We start from the raw sequence: 19,110 nt of genomic DNA, 5'->3' as shown, positions 1-19,110 counted from the left end.
CCATTCTGTTGTTTCTTCTCTCAATCTGCAGTGCACAGTTTGGGTGCCACCGACCAGAGAGAGTACAGCCTTACTGCTATGAAAAAAGCTAGAGGTTGTGCTCTATTTTAATTCTATCCTTAACAAAAATTATGTATGTATACAGATAGGTCAAAAATAATTTCCTCAGAAATTCCATCCTATCTGGAATTAACTGTGCATCGTTTAACTTTGTTTCAGCTATCAGTCATGACGTTTTATCTTTGTATACGTTCCTCCACTATTACAGGCTCATTTGGTATAACAACCAGTCATTTCATTTAAGGGATTAGGATAAAACTGAAAACTTCAAAACATTAACAATGTATTAGTTTACTACAAGCACCTGTGCTAAAACATACTTTTATAAATGTACTTGGTAATAAATAATTATGGCATGACTATAACCAGTGGCACTTCCTGAAAAGCTCAGGTAAGCAACCGGCACTGCTTTGAGTTCGAGGAGACTTCTCTGCCTGCAGATAGAGTTGAAATGCTTTTTATAAAAATTCCCCAACTGGCTAAACTTGCTGCTGAAAAATTCTTGTCATTCGGAGATCCAACTCAAAGAAAGTTCAAAAACAAGCATCACTGAAGGCAAAAATGGCACATTTCTGAACTGGCTACATGTCACTTCTCTTTTGAGGTTCTCCCACAGATGTAACCAAAGCTGCAGTATATGCTGATATGCTCCAGTGACATTTTTAGAAGAGGGCCTTGGTGGAACTAGTTCAAGCTGATGTGACTGCGATTTTGTCTCACGGGAGACAAAACATGGGACAAATTAGAAAGACAGTAGTATCTGATTTTATCTGCACTTACCCTGAGAGGATTTTCATTAAGGTAAGGAGGTTCTCCTTCCACCATTTCTATTGCCATGATCCCCAGTGACCAGATGTCCACTTTGGGGCCGTATGCTTTTCTTGTCACCACTTCTGGTGCCATCCAATAAGGAGTCCCAACCATTGTGCTCCGTTTACTCTGCTCAGGGGTGATCTGAGCACAGAAGCCGAAATCAGCTGAGGAGAAAAACAAGTATTGTTAAAGCCATCTTGAATTATGAAACCGAGCAAGAGAAGTCCCCACTATTTGCCTGAGAATGCACTGTTGAATCTATCTGCAAAAGCAGCCATGCTCTTTACTCACTGCTGTAGCCAAGGAAATATTGAATTGGCCACTTAAAAAAATCCCTCAGGTTTCATGCAGTGGTTTTTATTCACTTGAAGCTTTAGATTGTAACTCCCTCCCTCTGGAAGGGACATACACAAACTGAAGACACTCTTTACACCCTTTTCCCTCTTACACCACTCTGCAGGTTGGAATTGTGCTCTTCGCTTGCAGCAGTGGTCAGTGCACCACCACAGGCCATCACTTTTGGGTAACTGGCAGTCAGTCAAAAGCAGCCCCACACCACATCCTGGGAACGCTGTGCCTGACCAAGAATACCTACTCAATTTGACAGATCCGTCCATCCCGAGAAGAATATTGTCGCTTTTGATGTCTCTGTGAATCACTTGGTTTGAATGAAGGAAATCCAGTGCTTGCAGGCACTGATAGATAAAAAAGAAACATGAGGGTAAAAATTAATGACCTGATTTCATCACACAAGAAAGGAAATGGCTCTAAAATATTTAATTTCTAGATGAATTGTGAGTAATGGCAGAATATTGTGCTGTCGAGAGGAATAGCCTGCTGCTTCAACACTATTAGAGTAATAACTTTCTAAATGAAGGCATATTAGCTTTTGAAAGAGAAATGTCAATTATTGTTACAGACAGAATGACTGCTGCTGCAATGAATGTGCTATCCCCATCCATACGACAAACTATTGTTTGCCAAAAAAGAAAAAGTCCCTTCCTTTGGTATGAAGTGGTGGGAGGCTGTATGATGAAGATTTTATTGTTAGGCTCTACAGCCAATTTGGAAGTAACAGGTTAAGTCATTTTCCAGAAACAAACACCATTTTGGGTGGAATACTATCCTTTAAGCTGAGAACTGTGATAAATGAGTCTCTAATTTTTCTCTGCTGTTATTTTAAAATTCTGCCACCAGCATGTTTGCTTTTACAAGCAAGGAATGCAGTACAGATATGCTCCAGGCAAATGTTTAAAGAGGCAAAGTTGAGAATAGTAAAACTAAAAAAAAACAAAGGAAAAAAAGAAAAAAAGAGATAGTATAATAACAGAGTATAATAAGTGGAGTGATATTGGCAGGCAGTTCACTTAAGATGCTTTTTCTTCTCCATATTGAAAAAGCAACACAGAAACAAAATTCTGAACATGAAATCTTTCATGTTCTTACCACCTGTTTAGAAGTACCCTCCAGTCCAAGTAATCGGAAGCACATGTGGGATCCCTTACCTCCCTACAGACAGCTGCTATCTGTCCTTCATCCATACACGTCTCTGTAACAACATCAGTTAAAGAGCCTCCAGCCAAGTATTCCATAACTACCCAGAGTTCATCACCGACTAGGTAGCTGAAAGAAGGAAACAATGGTATTCAGATGAAAGCGCACAGCTGAATTACCTTATGAGAAAAACTACAACTGATTTTTGATTCCAGGTCATTTTTAAATGAAGACAGAATAAAATGAATAGACATTTCTTCTAAGCTATACAGTACTTAGAATCTGTGCAGTCTAAATGAGAAAGGCACATAAGTGAAAAATTGGACATCTTAGATGCCAAGCAAGCGAAAAATGCAGTTTAGTAACAGCAAAGATACATCTTGAACCACGACATCATCGTTCATCATCTTAACACATAAATTCCATGATTAACTCCAGGAACAAGGCAACACAACTTTCATAGTTGTCGTGGCAGGACAGTGTGTATCACTGAGGACAGAAATTGGAAAACCTTACAGAAAATACATTCAGAAACAGGAAATACAATTTAAAAACTGGCAAATTATGTGTTTCTGAAAACAAGAACCTAGTCTTTCTGGCATCCACAGCAATGGAAAATAGTGAGAACAGCCCAAGGGAAATAATTTCTATGATGATTTATCAGTATTATCATAAGACACAAAAAATATCATCAACTGAAAAAAACCCAAACCAACAACAAAGCAACATGGAAGTAGTGAACTTACAGGCTGTTGTTTTAGTAAGATATGGCTGATCCAGGCTTTTGAAAACAGTCTTCAAACTATATATGCCAGAAAAGATTAATGCAGACAAAATGCAGTCTCCTCCCATACATCGTATATGAGTAGATAAAGAGGCCAATTTTCTGCCAGTAACCAAAGGGGTTTTTTAATCTTTGGCTTGCAGTATGTAAATGAACATTCACATGATAATACCAGAACAACTTACCTGTCTAAATAGTTAACAATATTGGGGTTCTTATTTTCCCTCATGACCAGGATTTCATTAATAATTAGTTCCTTTTTGGGCTGTTGTTGGAGATTCATTTGTTTTATGGCCACCTAAAATGACATTGAAAACCATTAACTTGAGTAGTCTGTTGCATGGGATCAGCATGAACATGGAATGAGTGCTTCTGGAATGACGTAGCAGAGCTGTGCCAAACTGTCTTGTTATTAGACATAAAAGCTCAGTATCTTACATTACAACACCCTATTTCTCTGCTAGCTTGGGTGCTCGTTACAGGTCACATGGCCATATACATTTTGCCTTGTAAAATCTGTAAAAATGGTCTTTAAACTATGAACCACAAATCTCTAACAACATTCTCTGGACCTACATTCTTCTCAAACAGCCTTAGTTTATCACCACTGTTATTATTCATGCACATTTTGCAAGCAGGAAGTGATTTTGTTACTGTGAAAATATATAAACCAGCTAGTAATACTTTAGCAATTATATGATTTTTTATCATTATTTTAGCTACTGCTATTCTTGACTTGATAGCATAACTGAAAACATATACATTTATTACGTATAAAATGTCGTACTAAAAAGATCATTAAGGTTATACAAAAAAAATTACAATCCTAGCACTTCTTGAATTTTGATTTTGAAATTCGAAACAATATTCTTTAACACAGCTTAGATTTGTGGTTATTTTCTGGGTTTAAAAAAACAAACCCATTTTATGGTATCTTACAGATACACCCAGGGTTATGAGCAGGGCTTAGGGCTTCTAGTTCCCTTGCAGACCTCTATCTAAGAGCAGTTACATAGCGCAGCACTGCAAGTGGATGAGAAACTACCAGCAAGATTCAGATGTATTTGCTGACAGCCAGAAGTGATAAATCAGAAATCTTAAGCTGTAGCCCCAGAGAGCAACAGGATTCTCTAAGACACCACCATGTCTATTTTTACTAATATGATCACTTCTGCTCTGAACCGCTGTAGCCATCCTGCCTCTGCCTCCCCCTGGCTCCTCCACCCAGTCCCATCTTCCCCCAGGCAGCCACCAGCCACCAGGTCTCTCTGCTTGAGCTTTTTGTCCTGGGCTCAGCCCTGCTCCCCTCCCTGCCATCCAGCTCCACTCCAGCCAAGGGCTCCTACAAATGCATCTTCCCCCACGGCCCCAGAAGAGCCTTCCCACACAACAGCACCTTGTGGGGAGATGTGGTCTTGTGGCTATTTAAAGCCCGCTTTTTGTTGCCTCCATACTCTATTTGGCCAGCCTCCCCCTCTGTCTAGTCCTGCTCTTGACATGGCACGAAGGAGACCACCCCTCCGCTCTCATTCCTGGTTTTCTAGCCAGACTTTCAGGCAGGGTTTGTACTTATTTAAAAACTCTGGCTTGGAAAAGGAAAGGAATGCTAAGATGCCACTTTAAATCAGCCACTACAAGGACCATCAGCATTAACACTGCTTTCCTTCAAGATGTGTCTCTCACCCCCTGGCCCTTACTTCCCTGCGACCAGTTCACGGGCTGTAATGGCTGTCACTGACACTGGACCTAAACAGGACTGTATTGTTAGGAGAGATCTTTGCTCTTGATATAAGTCTTTCTCATTTGTCAGTGTGTCAACCAGCTTCAGTATGACCTAAAACCAAACTGCATCCTAAACATGGTCTCTCCTTAATTAGGTCTTGCATTATACTTTGAAGATGAAACACATCATGGAAAAAATGCTAAACAGTATTACTGTCTGAACCTGTGATTAAGATAAATTGGGACTGAATGACAGCGCCTCCATCAGCTAGTGGATGCATTAATATATTTAGTAATTAAGACAGAGCTAGCGTGTCCTTCTCTGAAAGATACTGCTTCCCTCCTTGCATTCTTTCTGTAGTTAATAAGGACAAAGTCTGTCCAAAATTAAGCAAAATAATGAAGCTATTTATTCCTAACAGCCATAGGGGAATCTATGACCATCCCTAGGATTCTCCTGAGACCTCTCATTATGACAGATCTTTAGATTTTGTATTGCTTTGTTTGTATTGCTAACCAATCAATGGCCAGGTCCACAGGCAGATTTTATGCTGTAAATGTACAGAGTTAAATTGTGTATATAGACCAACATTCTCTGGAACAGAACAACTTCATGCACACTGGGGAACGGAGATACAACAATTTCTAAACCAATACATTTACGCTGGCAATAAAAATTATATTATCAGGCCCAAAAGCTTGCTGGGAATTCTTTACAGATTTCTCTCCATTAAAATACCCATTCAGGGATGAAATAACACGGTACCAGGCTGGGACCAACAATACTGTGGAGAGCACTGACCTGTTCTGAAGACAGAGTAAGTAAAAAAAGAATTCTCTTACAATTGGCCTTAAAAGCTATAGGTGAAGCATCAGCCCAAGCACAGAGATCACTAAGACTTACTGATCCCAGGGGGGACAGGACCTCCCCCCAGGAATTCACAGGCGTCTTTTCAGGTATTAATCAACACCTCAGTCTAATGGTTGCTGGAAAGTGGATGGCCACAGTAAGTGTTCAGTTACTGAGGCACAGAACCACATTGCCCTTAAAGAGCTTTCACTGAAAAGCTGCAGATGATGTATTTGCCAGCTGACACTAGTCCATGCTTAGGAGGAACAGCCTTAGCAGGAGGGGTATTTTGCAGGCTGACACTAGCCTGTGCTCCAGAGGAACAGCCTTTGCAGTAAAGATCTGTTGGCGACCCGAAAGCCCCATCCACAGTTTGTGCCAGAGGGGAAGCAAAATCCGACGGGACTGTTGACGCTTACCTCTTGTCCTGTGGCGATGTCGATTGCTGTATAAACAGTTCCCGATGCCCTAGAAACAAAACAGCAGCAAAGAAATGAAAAGGGTTTCAGTCCCTGTGAGTGAAAGCAAGCCCAGATAGATCTCCGCTGGCTGTAGTGTTTATGAAACACCTTTGTTCACCCACTCCTTCAGCCAGCAGCGCATAGTGCAGCCGCCCACCAGCCCCCTGCCATGCAGGGTATCTGTGACAAAACTTATGTCCAACGTGAAAAAAAATGGGCTGCTGCAAATCTCAAATGTACATACTAAATTATTTTAGTTCAAAACTTAAGGGGGGGTGTGTCTACAAAAACTGGAAAATAATATATTTAATTCTTTTTCCATTTTCTCCAGTTTTGCTTTTTTTTTTTCCTCTCCCATTTTTTAGGGGGCGTGTGTGGTTTTTTTTCTTTTTTTTTTTCCAGAGAATATCACATACACTCTAGTTGTGCCTTCTCAGACCTCTTATTTGGATCTATCTGCAAAATTCAGGCAACACCATGCAGTCATTCTGAGAACCCTGAATACACATGACAGCCATTTGAGGAAAGGATCTAGGCTCATGCAAGGAAACTATTCTCCAGCCATCCTGCAGGGCCGCAGCTAGAGCAGGTTAAGGCATATATTGTTTCACACACAAACGGAGAACTACTCAAAACAGCTTCTTTGTGTGTCAAGAGCCATCAGCAGCTGCTTCTGTTAGGTGTACCATACACGAGAAGGACTCTTCATGGTGTGTATGTTTTGCTTCTGTGGCAGCCACAGGTTGTGCTGCAGAGTCACCAGAAATAAATGGTGCGTTCACCTGCAGAACTAGACAGTGTGGGGGTTTGACTGCCACCTGCCTCTTGTTAAAAGAGGTTCTTCCCCTGTAATGATGTGAAGGGCCGGAAAGGCCACCATCAGAAGAAATCCCTGTGGGTTTAAAAGCAACTGTGGGCTCATAAACCCTAATGGGGCTTCCTTCTGAGCTAAACCACAGGTTTACACTGCCAGCATTTAAGAAGCCCTGTCTGCATGGGCAGTGAGGCCAGGGAGAGTCAGGGCAGGAATTCTGAGATGTAGGAAGATGCATCCAGCATGTGTCCCACTGACTGAAAATGCCACAATCAGTTTGTTCATTTTTACATGATCCCCTGGCTTGTTTGTTTACCTGCAGGCTGAAGTATTTCTGAAGCATTTTAATTCAACAGGCACCAGAGACTGTATGTCTGTGTTAAGAACAATGTTCTCATTGGGCATGCTATGTATTCTTTTAATATAAATGCAAATGCATTTTCCTATGACTAATTGTCGAGATTAATCCAATTTGTTTTCATAAAAAGCCAACAGCATTTATTCAGACTTGCTAACACTGTGCTATACCTCCTGTGCAAAGTCCTGCCAGGGTTTATTTAAAAACAGCTTATTTAAATTAGGATGCTTTTGGTATGCTCCAGGCCATCTGTGAGGAGTTTAGATAAAGGTGAGTAATTTAAGTAAAGCTGTGAATTAATTGCAAGGGCTCTGCAATTCTGCATTACGAACTTTACTTCTAAGCAACTGTAATTTCTGATCTGTATCTAACTTTTAAACGCTTCTGTAATATTTTAGTTTTAATGCAGTTAAGCAAGTACCAGGGCCCACAATCAGATCTGTGTCACTGTGATGCAGTGCAGTGCGAGTTAAAAAAACCAACCTGAACCCAGGCTGCTCATAGCTCCACACTAATCTGTCTTTTTAGCAAGAGCTAACACTGCTTGAGCAAACACAGCTTCTTTATCAAGCACTAGTTAACAAAGTTTCCTCTGGTGTCAGCACCATTTTCAGTCCTCAACTGGAGACAGATGACAAATCAGAGACTCAGCAGTGAAGCTGGCCTCTGCACAGTCTTCAGCACAGGCTGCTGACTGTCATTCCCTGCAAAGTGGCTGTAAAACCACACAGCTTACACTTACTTACACTGTTTATGAACTTACCAGCTGTAAGAAGCCATGGAGTGCTACGTGCTGGTCAGGTTGCTCTCCCTTATGTAAGACGTTGCTCTCTACCTGCAGTTCTCTGAGCAGCCACATTTCTCGCTGCCTTGCAGTGCGCTCATTAACAGCTACTAAAAAACTACCCACTTCCAACGCTACCAGTGCCTTTGGCATAACTGTACCCAACTCACTGCAAAGGCGGGCAGCTCAGGAACTGGCACCTGCATCAACTAAGCACATCAGCACCATCCGAGGCAGTGTGTCTCAGCACAGCCCTGCTGCAGACAGACTCGCTAACCCCAGCCATGCAGCAGTCTGGTTCCTCCTGATCACCCTGTTTGATTACATTTGTGATGATTTTTTTTCTTTAGGATCTTTCCCCATCACTGTAAATTGACCTGCAGCATTACAGGCACGAGCTGGTTATGGCGGCACACTCACTCCTCTGTAAGAAGGGCATGCAATCTTCAGGCTGTACTAAAAGCTGGAGGAAATCAATTTAGGTACCCTTTTAGGCCAGCTATTAGCCACTTGTCTTTCCACCAGTTGAGACACCTTTGTACAAGCTCCCTCCTAGGATTGTCAAAATAAAAGACTGTGAGGGTGATGGTCATATTCTCACGGTGACAGCAATAATCTGCTTCACACTTATGTTTATTCTGACTCTCACTTCTTCAGCTGACACTTATCTTTTGAGACAGTGGCACAGCTCTATGTGTCCACTGACATTTTACAAATGACAATAAGAACCAAAGCTTCAGGAAGAAAGTGAGCTGGAATCTAAGAAAGGGTTTTTATACAATGAATGGAGCAGAAACACCTTCTTACAAGTGCCCTACCAAACAAGATATATCTACGATAAAGCCTGCCAGAGAAAGAGCATCAGTGTGGCTGGCTTTCTGCAGCACTTATCAGTTCTAGGTCAGCAACAAGCTACTCTGAGTTCAAACCTCATAAGGAGTTAAGGCAGAAAACTATCTCCTGATGTCAGTAAACAGCTCCTGTCATGCACTGACAGCAGTGTGATCCTGGTGTTACACAAATGGTGCTAGTCCTCCTGGCATTACAACACAGCCAAGGAAACTTTGAGAGGGAGTCTGTCTCCATATTTAAAATACAAGTCAGATACTTAATTTTGATGTAATTTCTTTTGTTCTTGCCTCCTCACATAGAAAAATTTTCCAATCAATCCTACTTACAGTAAGCAAAGTTGAGTTTCAAAAGGGAATAGCTTGGTTGATTATTTTCGGTAAAATCCTAAAACCTGCAGGATCCACAAGTGGTCTGCCATCAGGCAGGTGATGCATTTTCTCATTATGTACTTTGTGCATTGACACTGTGTTTATTTTTTGGAACTACTGAATTTTTGGATTTTACTACATCTGCTAGACAACACAGCTTATTATTTAATCTTTTGTTTCAGTTTCTAAACTATGTAGTTATAATGCTGATCACTGAATATTTTTTTAGCAAAATATTTGAAAGAGATGCTATTAAGAATCATTATTTATCCGGCAACTACCAGTGGTAAGTTGCTCTTTTAGGCAATAAAGTTTGTCCCCTTTCTTTAGCGTGGCTATATTATTTTGAGACACACACAAATTATTTTTCCTAAGAAAAGAAGCAAACAGTTGTCACATGCTCGAGGGACAGTAGATCTTCCAGGTCCTGCTCCTTGCTGCAGTCAAGACATTGCCAGCATCAAGTTGCCTTTGACAATACCTTCTGACCACAGTTATAAATTCTGAGCAGTACTGACAGACAGGAGAATCTAAACCCAGCGTCTGAACATGTTTGGAGCTTGCCTGACTTCATGCTTAATATTACACCAGTAAAATACCTGGCCCATGTTTTTGTATATGTAACTGTGATCGGACTTACCCTTGGCCAATTTTTTCAAATCGAGTGTATTTCTTCTTAGGATCTCCTACGCTCACAATGCTCCCTGAAAGAAACAAAATTCAAGATGCTCACTTAATAACAGAGACATCATCTTCCAGCAGATCAGAAATGCAGCCCCATTGCCTGGGGTTCAGCTGTTTGTAGTCAGTTGGGTAACAACAACGATATAGGCAGCTTCACAGCACAGATGGCCTCCATGAAGACTGATTTTCTACAGCCCTTTGGAGAGTAAACTTGACAGGAAACTAAGAACGTGGAGAAACATTCACAGGACACAGATACCAGAAAATCAGCACCACTAGTGCAAGTGTTTGATGTCTATAAACATTAATGAGAGCTGGAACAACAGAGACTTCATTTTCTCAGGAATAAATACTCTGTGTGATTCAACAGAAGGTTTAATACTTCCGAAGACTAAATGCACCTTGGGTTCTGGAATCAATTTTTATGAACAGGTGCCATTTTCAGAACAGGAAGAATATTGCGAAGTGTTTCCAGGAGGTGATCTTCTCAATCTTTCAGCAGTTTGCCAAAAGAATGCCTTTACGTTTTCAAAGAACAGCATCTCATGTTATAATCAATAATTATAGGGCTTCAAGAGCTATGATCCACATAATTCATTGCCAGGCTAAGTTCTGAAGAAGACCTGGCTTTTGCCATTTTAAGAAGCCCACTGCTCGCCTTAAGCCTGACTCGGATCGGTAACTAGCACTTGACTCACAGCCTCAACGCTGCACACAAACAAACACTGCCCTGATAGATAACAAGGCCAGCAATATTCCTCAGGCACTGGTGTTACACAGACAGCTGCACAAATGAGATGCTGATAATGTCATGAGTACAGGGGATGGGTTTCAGAAGGCTGGCTGAGGCCAGATGGGATGCTGCCGCCTCCCGGCAGCTCTGTGCTGCAGCCGTGGGAAGGCAGAGCCGGCCTGGCCAGCACAGGGCTGGGACAGTCCAGCTCCATCAGCCACCACGGAGCTCTGGTGCCGCTGAAAGCTCAAACTAAAGCATGCACTGCTTGACAGCTTCCTGCCCACTTGGAGGTGTAGGCAGTCTGAACAGGAAGGAAAGCAGGCAGTAATTAGGATGCTATGTTAGTGTCAAATGAAAGAGCCAAAATCTGATAAACTCAAACAAATCTGAAGGAATAATTAAAAAAAAAATATTGTTTTTTCTGGTCCGGCAGTTTCCTAGATAAATACAAACAATGAAGCCTAGGGTGATGGCTCAATGCAAATGACTTCTAAAGATTTAACTTGGAACATACATCACTGAAATACTTTAAGAAGATTAGTTCAGGAGGAAAGACTTCCAACGCTTCTCAGCATATTTTGTTTGGCTGATCTGGCAATATTCCTGAATCACAAATACAAACACATACTTATTTGTTCACCTGAGCATCCAAAGCAAAACTAGGCAATTCACTAGAAGTAGTAACAAGCACCCCTCTCCCCTGTCGAGCCCATTTCTCTGGAGCAGGGGGCTTTAGCATCCAAACAGGCATCTGACTGGATGCCCAGCCAGGAATCCTGCCTGACAGCATGGCAAGAAGACGGGGCATCAACACCATCTGGTCCGCTCCCTGCTAAAACAATTTTGCTGGCCTTGGCAAGACCACTAATGTGAGCTGCAAGAGGTTTCCTTCACCCCGTGGTACTCGCTCCCCTCACCCAGCACTCCAGGAACCGCAGCCAGTGCCACGGCCGTGTGAGCACCCACCTGCTGGCCGCGGGTGCCAACACAGTCTCAAGTCGCCTGAAGGGGCCCTGCCCTGCTGTGCCAGCCTGCCAGAGTCAGAGCGACTGGATTGTCTGGGGTCCAAGCCAAGGACATAACACTTTCAGGACCTGGTTAACTTTTTGTAGTTTCACCTCACTGAAATGTGTAACATAAGACAAAGCTTTCATTCTGCTTCTCTACAGTGGGTCTCCAAAACAGAATAGCCCTTCAGTCAAGAAGAACATGACCAGAGGACTCCGGGAGCCCCTTTTAGCTGACCGTAAGAAGGGATGTGAGATGAAAAAGCACACCCTCCCACTCACACTGCCGAGCTTAACCATCCCCCGGACAGGGATCCCCATGAGACTCTGCAGTACTAAACCAAACGCTGCCGTTATCCCGGGCTGGGCTGGACAACAGGAAAAACACTGACTGTGCTGTTGGTGTCTGTCTGGCCAGGTGCTATTTTCAGCTCATTAATGGAATCTATCAGAACAGATACCAGAAGTTCATGGAAGTTCATGTTAGAAAAGAATAAAGAAAAAGACTGCAGAACAAACATTTTGAAAAAGAATTTTCCAAATTTGCCACTCATTTTGCAGTTCAGATTTCTGGAGTCTTTCCTCAAACCTTGAGTAGCTGCTTTCACAAGTTAGTTCTTTGTGGCTGGTTTCCTGTGCTTGAGCCAATGCACATCAAATATGACAGCACTAAAATCAACAAAGTGACTGGTAGACAGCTCCAGTTCAGAGAAGCATTCCCTGCTCTGGACAAAATATAAATATATCGGCTATTTTGATGTATTTAAGCATTTTCTTTTGTCCTAAATTAAGTGGATAAGAAAGCAGAATTGGGCCACTTCTGTTTTTTAATTACAGTAGAACATGTTAATGATTTCATTACAGACAGAATTTTGTTTGATCTTATCTCAATATTACGGGCTTTATTCCCCAGTAAAACTTGTAATGAAAGTGGCACTAAAAAAACCCAAGTTATTTCAAGCAGAAAAGAATTATGAAAGAAATTCAAGATAAAAGAGGGCAGGGGACATCTTCCTAAAACTAGCATAAAATCAGTTGTGGGGGAAGCAGGCAAGGTGGAGAAGTCATACAAGTTAAAACAAAACAAAACAGAAAAAAACAACAACACACATGCTTAAATAGCCCAAGTCTGTAACAAAAAAGCATCACCCCTGTTTTGACATAGCTTCATGAAAGCAGAAAAAGATTTTCTTTGTCCCCATTGCAATTCGCCCAAGGCAGACCTTCAGACCTTGCTCACTGGGTATCAAATTCTTAAGAAAGAAAAAAGCATGAAAGCATGTAATATTTCAAAGATATAATCCACAATAACTCGAGGGCTCAGCCCTAACCTGATATACACAGGAGCTTGAATAAACAATACGCATACTTACATTCATGTATGCAGGGTACCTGCAGATCTCATGGTGGATGCCTGCCTCAAACATTTATCCTCAGTTGAAGAAGCTGTAATTCCTCCCCTTTATAAGTTGACATACCTGCACGTAACTATCTGCTCTGGAATTTATTTCATTGTGCCCTCAGCTAAAGCTACTGAACTTATCCCTTGAATACTCCCTAATGGCACAGAGATTCAGTTCTTTTTAGTCTTGTCAACCTGCTAAGGATGCAGAAAACCCTACACAAGGAGCTGAAATCTCACAGCTAAGGAAGGCTTCAGCCTCTGCAGTCACACCAGCCACCAGCAGCAGGGCAGGTATGACAAAATGGTAGGTATAGCACAAGAACCAGCATTGACACAACCACTGTGAAGAAACCACAGCCAGACTGCACCCCTTTACAAGCACTTGCCCCCATTAAAGACAAAATGTTATTGGCTTTGAGATCAAACACAAGGAGGTGTAGATCAATCTATGTTTTTTGTCCTAACAGGGAATGGTAGACACAGGGTAAACTGGGCTATGTTATGAACCCAACAATTTATTATCTGAGAACACAGCACTGGCAGCTATTATGTGCAAAAAGCAGATTAAATTGGTTGTACTGCAGAATCACGAAAGGCTTGATGTGTTTTCCTAGAGTACGATCTGCACAGGGGTTTGGGGCCAATGGTTAGGATTCTAATAGTATTAACTGGCTGGAAATTAGCTATGACAAAGTGCCATGTATCTGAGGAATACACAGTGGATGTGCTGGAGGCTGGCTCCTGAGAAACGCTTGCAGTGCAGGTTTACCTGATCATGCCACATTGATGTGTCTCTCTGATACATCTTTATAAGCGTAAAGATAAGAAATAAAATAAGGATTGTTATAAAAGTATTTTTTTTCTTTTGGGGCACATTTAGAACACCTCTTCCTCTCTATCCACAGTGTCAATTGATGTTCTTTTAAAGGAGTTCTCTCTGACAAAAATGTAGAATTCTTATAAAAATGAACTCTGATATATTAGTAGAAGTAGTAGTAGTAACAACAATCGCAAAAAGGACACCAATAGAATACCTGCGCAAGAGAGCTCCTTGAGGCTGGAAGGAATCAGCTTAGCGCTCTAGTTGTCTACTGGTAAAAAAAATACAACAAAAAAACCCAAGAACAAAACCCAAATAATCCCCAAACAACAAAACCCCAATAGATTTCTGCAAAGTATTCTGGCTCCGATAACTGTTGAGAAGTCAGGAGTCTAAAGAGAATTTAGGAACCCAAGTATTCTGTTTGATTTGGCCATCAGCGCACAGGAGTTCACTAGGTCATTCACTAGCTCACAGCCTTCTGCTCAACCAGAAACAATCTCAGCTTTTGCCTTTAGCATAGAAGGAAGCCCAGGCAAATCCAGCCCAGCCACAGCAACCCTCAGAGGCAGAAGGAATACCCACAGTGCTCTCTCACTTCCTCTAAACTCAATAACAGTTTGTAACTGACTCTGTGACACTAAACTGATGAACATTTGGTGCATATAATCCTGAGATGTGCATACAGTGCACTGCTTTATCATATAAGAAATACAGAATACATACTCAGTTTCTCTAGGATCTCCTCGTCTGTCATCTTGGATTTTTTCCGCTGCCGATCTGTGTTTCTGTACAAAGTGTTTGTGTTTGAGTTTTCAGGTTGGGGAGTGGTGGCTTCTTTAACTGGTGCTGGTGCAGCTGCAGGTTCAATTACAGAGCGTGTGTAGATCTGTGACAAGAAATTATTTGTCATAAAGGTGGCTTACAGAGACGCCCCTTAGATCATATTTCAAATGCAAACCCTTAGGAAGATGTTGTCTGCCACATAGAGGACTCTCAAAATGCTTGGTTTTGCTGTCCACTTCTCAAACTGAATGGGCAAAAACAAAAGGCTAGTTTTACACTTTTTCATGGCCAGTTTCATTTTCAATTTTCTTGAAAGACAACTGAAACAATGAATTTACTGTGTTGCAAGGACAGGGAAGTAGATCTGTCTGGGGCCCCAGAGTCTTGTTCCTTGATGCTCCTGTGTTTTCATGGGTAACAAAATGACTTTAGTTTGTACATATCTGAATAGAAGCAGGGAGCATCTCCCTTTTCTGATCATAACTGTCAAACTAACTTCTCATCAGTACTTCAAGCTGTAGGGACCGACCATTAGGAACTGCGTCCTAGTCCTACAAAGACCTACCTTCTCTTTACAATGCATAGCCACGTAGGATTCTTCTCACCGAACTTCAGTTGTGTAAAAGTTAAGGGTGTAGCCGAAGCTGTTCATTTAGCTACTTACATAGCCTGTGGAGAGGGACAAGTACCTCCAAGGGACAGTTTCTCCTATCTATCCTGCAAAGGTGTGAACTGCATCTGATGACCACTCTCTCCACTGATGACAGAGAGCCTACACACAGATACTTAGGACAAAGTTGCTCACTTTCACACCAGTTTCATTAAAAGACGCAATGCTACCTCTTATCTGATACTAAGATAAATTCACGGACCCTATCAGAATCACAGGAAACTCATGACTATATGTGAAAGCTCAAAACAGATTTTCCTGGTGTCAATGGCTTGAGTCAAGCACTATGTCATGGTAGGACTCCAGCCCTCAGCCCTCAGAGTCTTCACTTGCAAGTGCTGCCTGATCAGAAACATCCAGCTCTGAACTACACCAAATACAGAGCTAACCAAAGCTGGGACTTACTGATTTCGTATGTTCTGGCCGTGGTGCGATAACAGGTGGAGGTTCATTGTCATCTTCCTCTTCTTCATCATCTTCATCCTCTTCTTCAGAAACAGAGGGAGCTAGCGGGGGTTCTGATGCTGTTTTTGTGCTCTATGGACAGACAGAAGGATGAGTGACAGCCACCATTTTGGCACGTGGGAGGTTTGATAACTACACACAACTTTAGTCCGCTTAGACATCAGAAACCTATCTAGACATGCCTATAGTCCTACAGGCCTCAGTTCTAAGTTACACATGGCACAATACAATTTAAAGGTTACAAATTACTGTGCCGTTTTCTTAATTTGTCTTCGTGTTTTTCATTTTTGCTAAAAACAACTAAATCATTCCCATGCTTAGTCAAAGTCTAATTTCACAAAATGTAATGCTTGAATATATCACTAGAAATCACATCTAGTTGCTGGTTAATTGCTTTGGCATTGTGTCTACAGAAATGCTAGCAGTTAATTAAGCTAACAGGTGTCTACTGGCTAGGTTAATTAACACACTTCAAAGTGCAAAGCCTCCTTCATCGTCTTGCTGGGAATTTGATTTTGGAGAGAAAGGCTATTTGTTTCTTTACTATTTTGCCTATAGGGTAACCCTATTGCCTGTTTCCAGTGTGCTGAATTTCCCTGTTTAGTAGCTCCTTTTTCAGCATCATCCTCCTCTTCACCTAATCATAAGTTAACACGTTGATCTTTCCACTGTTTGCCTGTTTCTTACCCAGAGCAGCAGTAACCCAGAGCGGGTGCTGCCCTCTCAGCAGCAAGGTGCCTCCTGCGGCCCTGCACGGGGCTGCCAGGCAGGCGTCCCCCCGGCTCCCCTGTCACAGGCGGCAGCGAAGAAAAGCCCCTGCCAGGGTGTAGTCCACCTTCAGGCAGACTGCAAATATGGGGCAGGCAAGGGAGGTCTGGCTGAGCAGTTGTCTACATGTAAATTGAAGCCCACAGTGCAGGTATTCAGGCGAGCTGAACACCCTCCTCCCAGTCACAGCCGCTACTCAGAGGCAGGGGCTTATAGCACAGTGTCACAAATTCGCTGGTGAATCAAAAAGCTGAAAAGGTGCCTTGTTATGTGTTTACCAACTGCTATAAAGCTGGCTACAACAGGCCACTGGGAGAACTGAAGCAAATCAAAGGCACTGTTCTAAATATTCACATCTCATTTACGCTATCTTTAAAACGGCATCAATTTGGTCCAGTATAAATACCAGTAAAGGATGGAAAGCAGGTAATAGCAAGACTTAATCTTCATGTTTTACTGAATAACAATTGTATCATTGCCTTAAGTCACCTATAGTCGAACACACTGTCACATAGATACACACGGAGTACTGTATTTTCTGTGAGACTCAGTTCTGTTACCCAACTTTTAAAGGCAAATGGTGAAACAGGCTATTAATCTGGCCAAAGTAGGGAATGATACATCAGACATTCTGAACACCGGTTTAAGGGCCAAGTCTGTCAAGCAAGGGGTGCCCTAATGGAAAGGTGAATGTTACTTATCATACATTAGATCAGTTTATAGCTTTCTATGCAACACTAGCACCTTGCTTACATTGGGACAGCAGATGATTAAGGGAAAAATAAAGAAAGGAATAATCACATTTCTGTTATGTCAAATTCTTAAAACTATTTTTTCCACTGAGCTCCATGCTTGGTTTGACAGCCCTAAATTGTTCAGCTAGAACATATACAATGTCATATTATTTAATGCCAGACTCCCATTAAGGAGTGAAATGAAATTAAAGTAATTTCAATGACTGCTCCATCCTGTCAGAGAGTTGTTTTCCCTGTACTATAACATTCATCCAACATTCTCTGAGTCGGTAACTTTTGAATGCTGACATCTTGACTCACCCCTGTCTGTGTCTGCTAGAACAAAATACCACAGCATCTGCCAATGTGTCATCCACTACCCACTGGAAGGCTTACTATGCTCTGGTGAACCCCAACCTTCCTTTTAAAAGTGTGTTTTATTAAAAACAAAGAAAGTGGCATCAATTGAAAATCTGAAGTGTGAATATTCAAAGATGATTTTCATTTCATTATACACACTCTCTGCTGTGTAATCACAAACCTAAAATTAAGTTGCTTAACACTTGAAAATAAAGGCTAAATCCCCATTCAGTCATTTGCTATTTAATGCACTAACATTAACACTAATAAATCTGGACAATATTAATGTGGATGTCATGACTGCATCTCTGGGATTGCTATGGCAATCCAGTATTAATTAGAGCGGATGATTATTTAAAACTTTCTTTCAATGGTTCTAGTGAGTTACATGTCAATTATAACCTTATTTATATTCAGCTGCAAATCTAGCTGTACTAAGGATAAATCATAAAATTTAATAGAAATGGATTCTGAGTTGTTAAAACTAAATTAAAATGGGCTAATTAGACAGTACTGCATATTGTTGGGCATTATATATTCCACCATGGCTAAGAACAGCAAAGCAATCTTCTGTCTGCAAAACCAGGCTTTCATCTGTTTGAAAGTTTTTAAACAGAAAATTAGAAAACAGCCAGTGCTCCCTTTTCTGCTGCAGCAAAGACACTAAAACGTAGTTTCTTTCAGCCTCCAAGGCTGGCACTCTATCACAACAGGCAAAGCTCACACCTTGCTCCACAATTCCTAAACGCCATGAAAGTCAATGGTTACTTTCACACTCACCGAAGGATGGGCTTCTATGTATCCATGGGCGCTTTTATCTGCAATGGGCAAGGGGAAAATTAACCAGATGCTGTTATAAAACTGCCTGTTGTGGGGAGTCCCACAGAACAAGTAAATCCAAACAGATAGCATTTTTCTTTCACAACACCCTTCCAGTAGCAATGGTTATTTCACCTAGCAAGCAAGATAACAGGATGAAATTCTAGGTTATTCTTTTTCTAGTTTCTTGTGTCTATTTTTTGCCAGTAAATAAAATAAATAGAAACTTGGTCAAGAAAATGCAAATTGTTCTTTAACAGTCAATGCCTCTGTTCCACCCAAGAGCTAAAGCACCTTTTTTATTTCATTTTTATTTTTAAATAAATTGCATGTGTTGATTCTCTTTCGTTTGTGGAAATGTTTCCCCACAAAAGCTTCTGCAAAATCCCCCTTTGCTGTGGCAGTTCTATTCTGACATAGCACAGTAACAGCTCCTAAGTTCAGGAGTGTACACTAACTGTTTTGAATTTTGCATTTTGTCATAAATGTAATTGCT

General features: G+C 41.5%; 1 protein-coding gene across 1 annotated transcript in view; it reads right to left on the bottom strand.

Annotated features, from left to right (window-relative positions):
- PAK3 (p21 (RAC1) activated kinase 3) overlaps positions 1-19,110 on the bottom strand; it is a 43,244-nt gene that overhangs the window by 10,994 nt on the left and 13,140 nt on the right. The window contains exons 5-13 of the mRNA XM_074147230.1: positions 18,576-18,613; positions 15,874-16,005; positions 14,739-14,901; positions 10,001-10,064; positions 6,143-6,191; positions 3,337-3,449; positions 2,379-2,496; positions 1,469-1,568; positions 841-1,037 (exon numbers count right to left, since the gene is read on the bottom strand). Coding sequence (XP_074003331.1) covers positions 841-1,037; positions 1,469-1,568; positions 2,379-2,496; positions 3,337-3,449; positions 6,143-6,191; positions 10,001-10,064; positions 14,739-14,901; positions 15,874-16,005; positions 18,576-18,613 — 974 coding nt within the window. The remainder of the gene's footprint in view (positions 1-840; positions 1,038-1,468; positions 1,569-2,378; positions 2,497-3,336; positions 3,450-6,142; positions 6,192-10,000; positions 10,065-14,738; positions 14,902-15,873; positions 16,006-18,575; positions 18,614-19,110) is intronic.

The sequence above is a fragment of the Numenius arquata genome, chromosome 5 (assembly GCF_964106895.1).
Source record: "Numenius arquata chromosome 5, bNumArq3.hap1.1, whole genome shotgun sequence".
Lineage (NCBI taxonomy): Eukaryota > Metazoa > Chordata > Aves > Charadriiformes > Scolopacidae > Numenius > Numenius arquata.
This window is presented reverse-complemented; position numbering and strand designations above follow the sequence as displayed.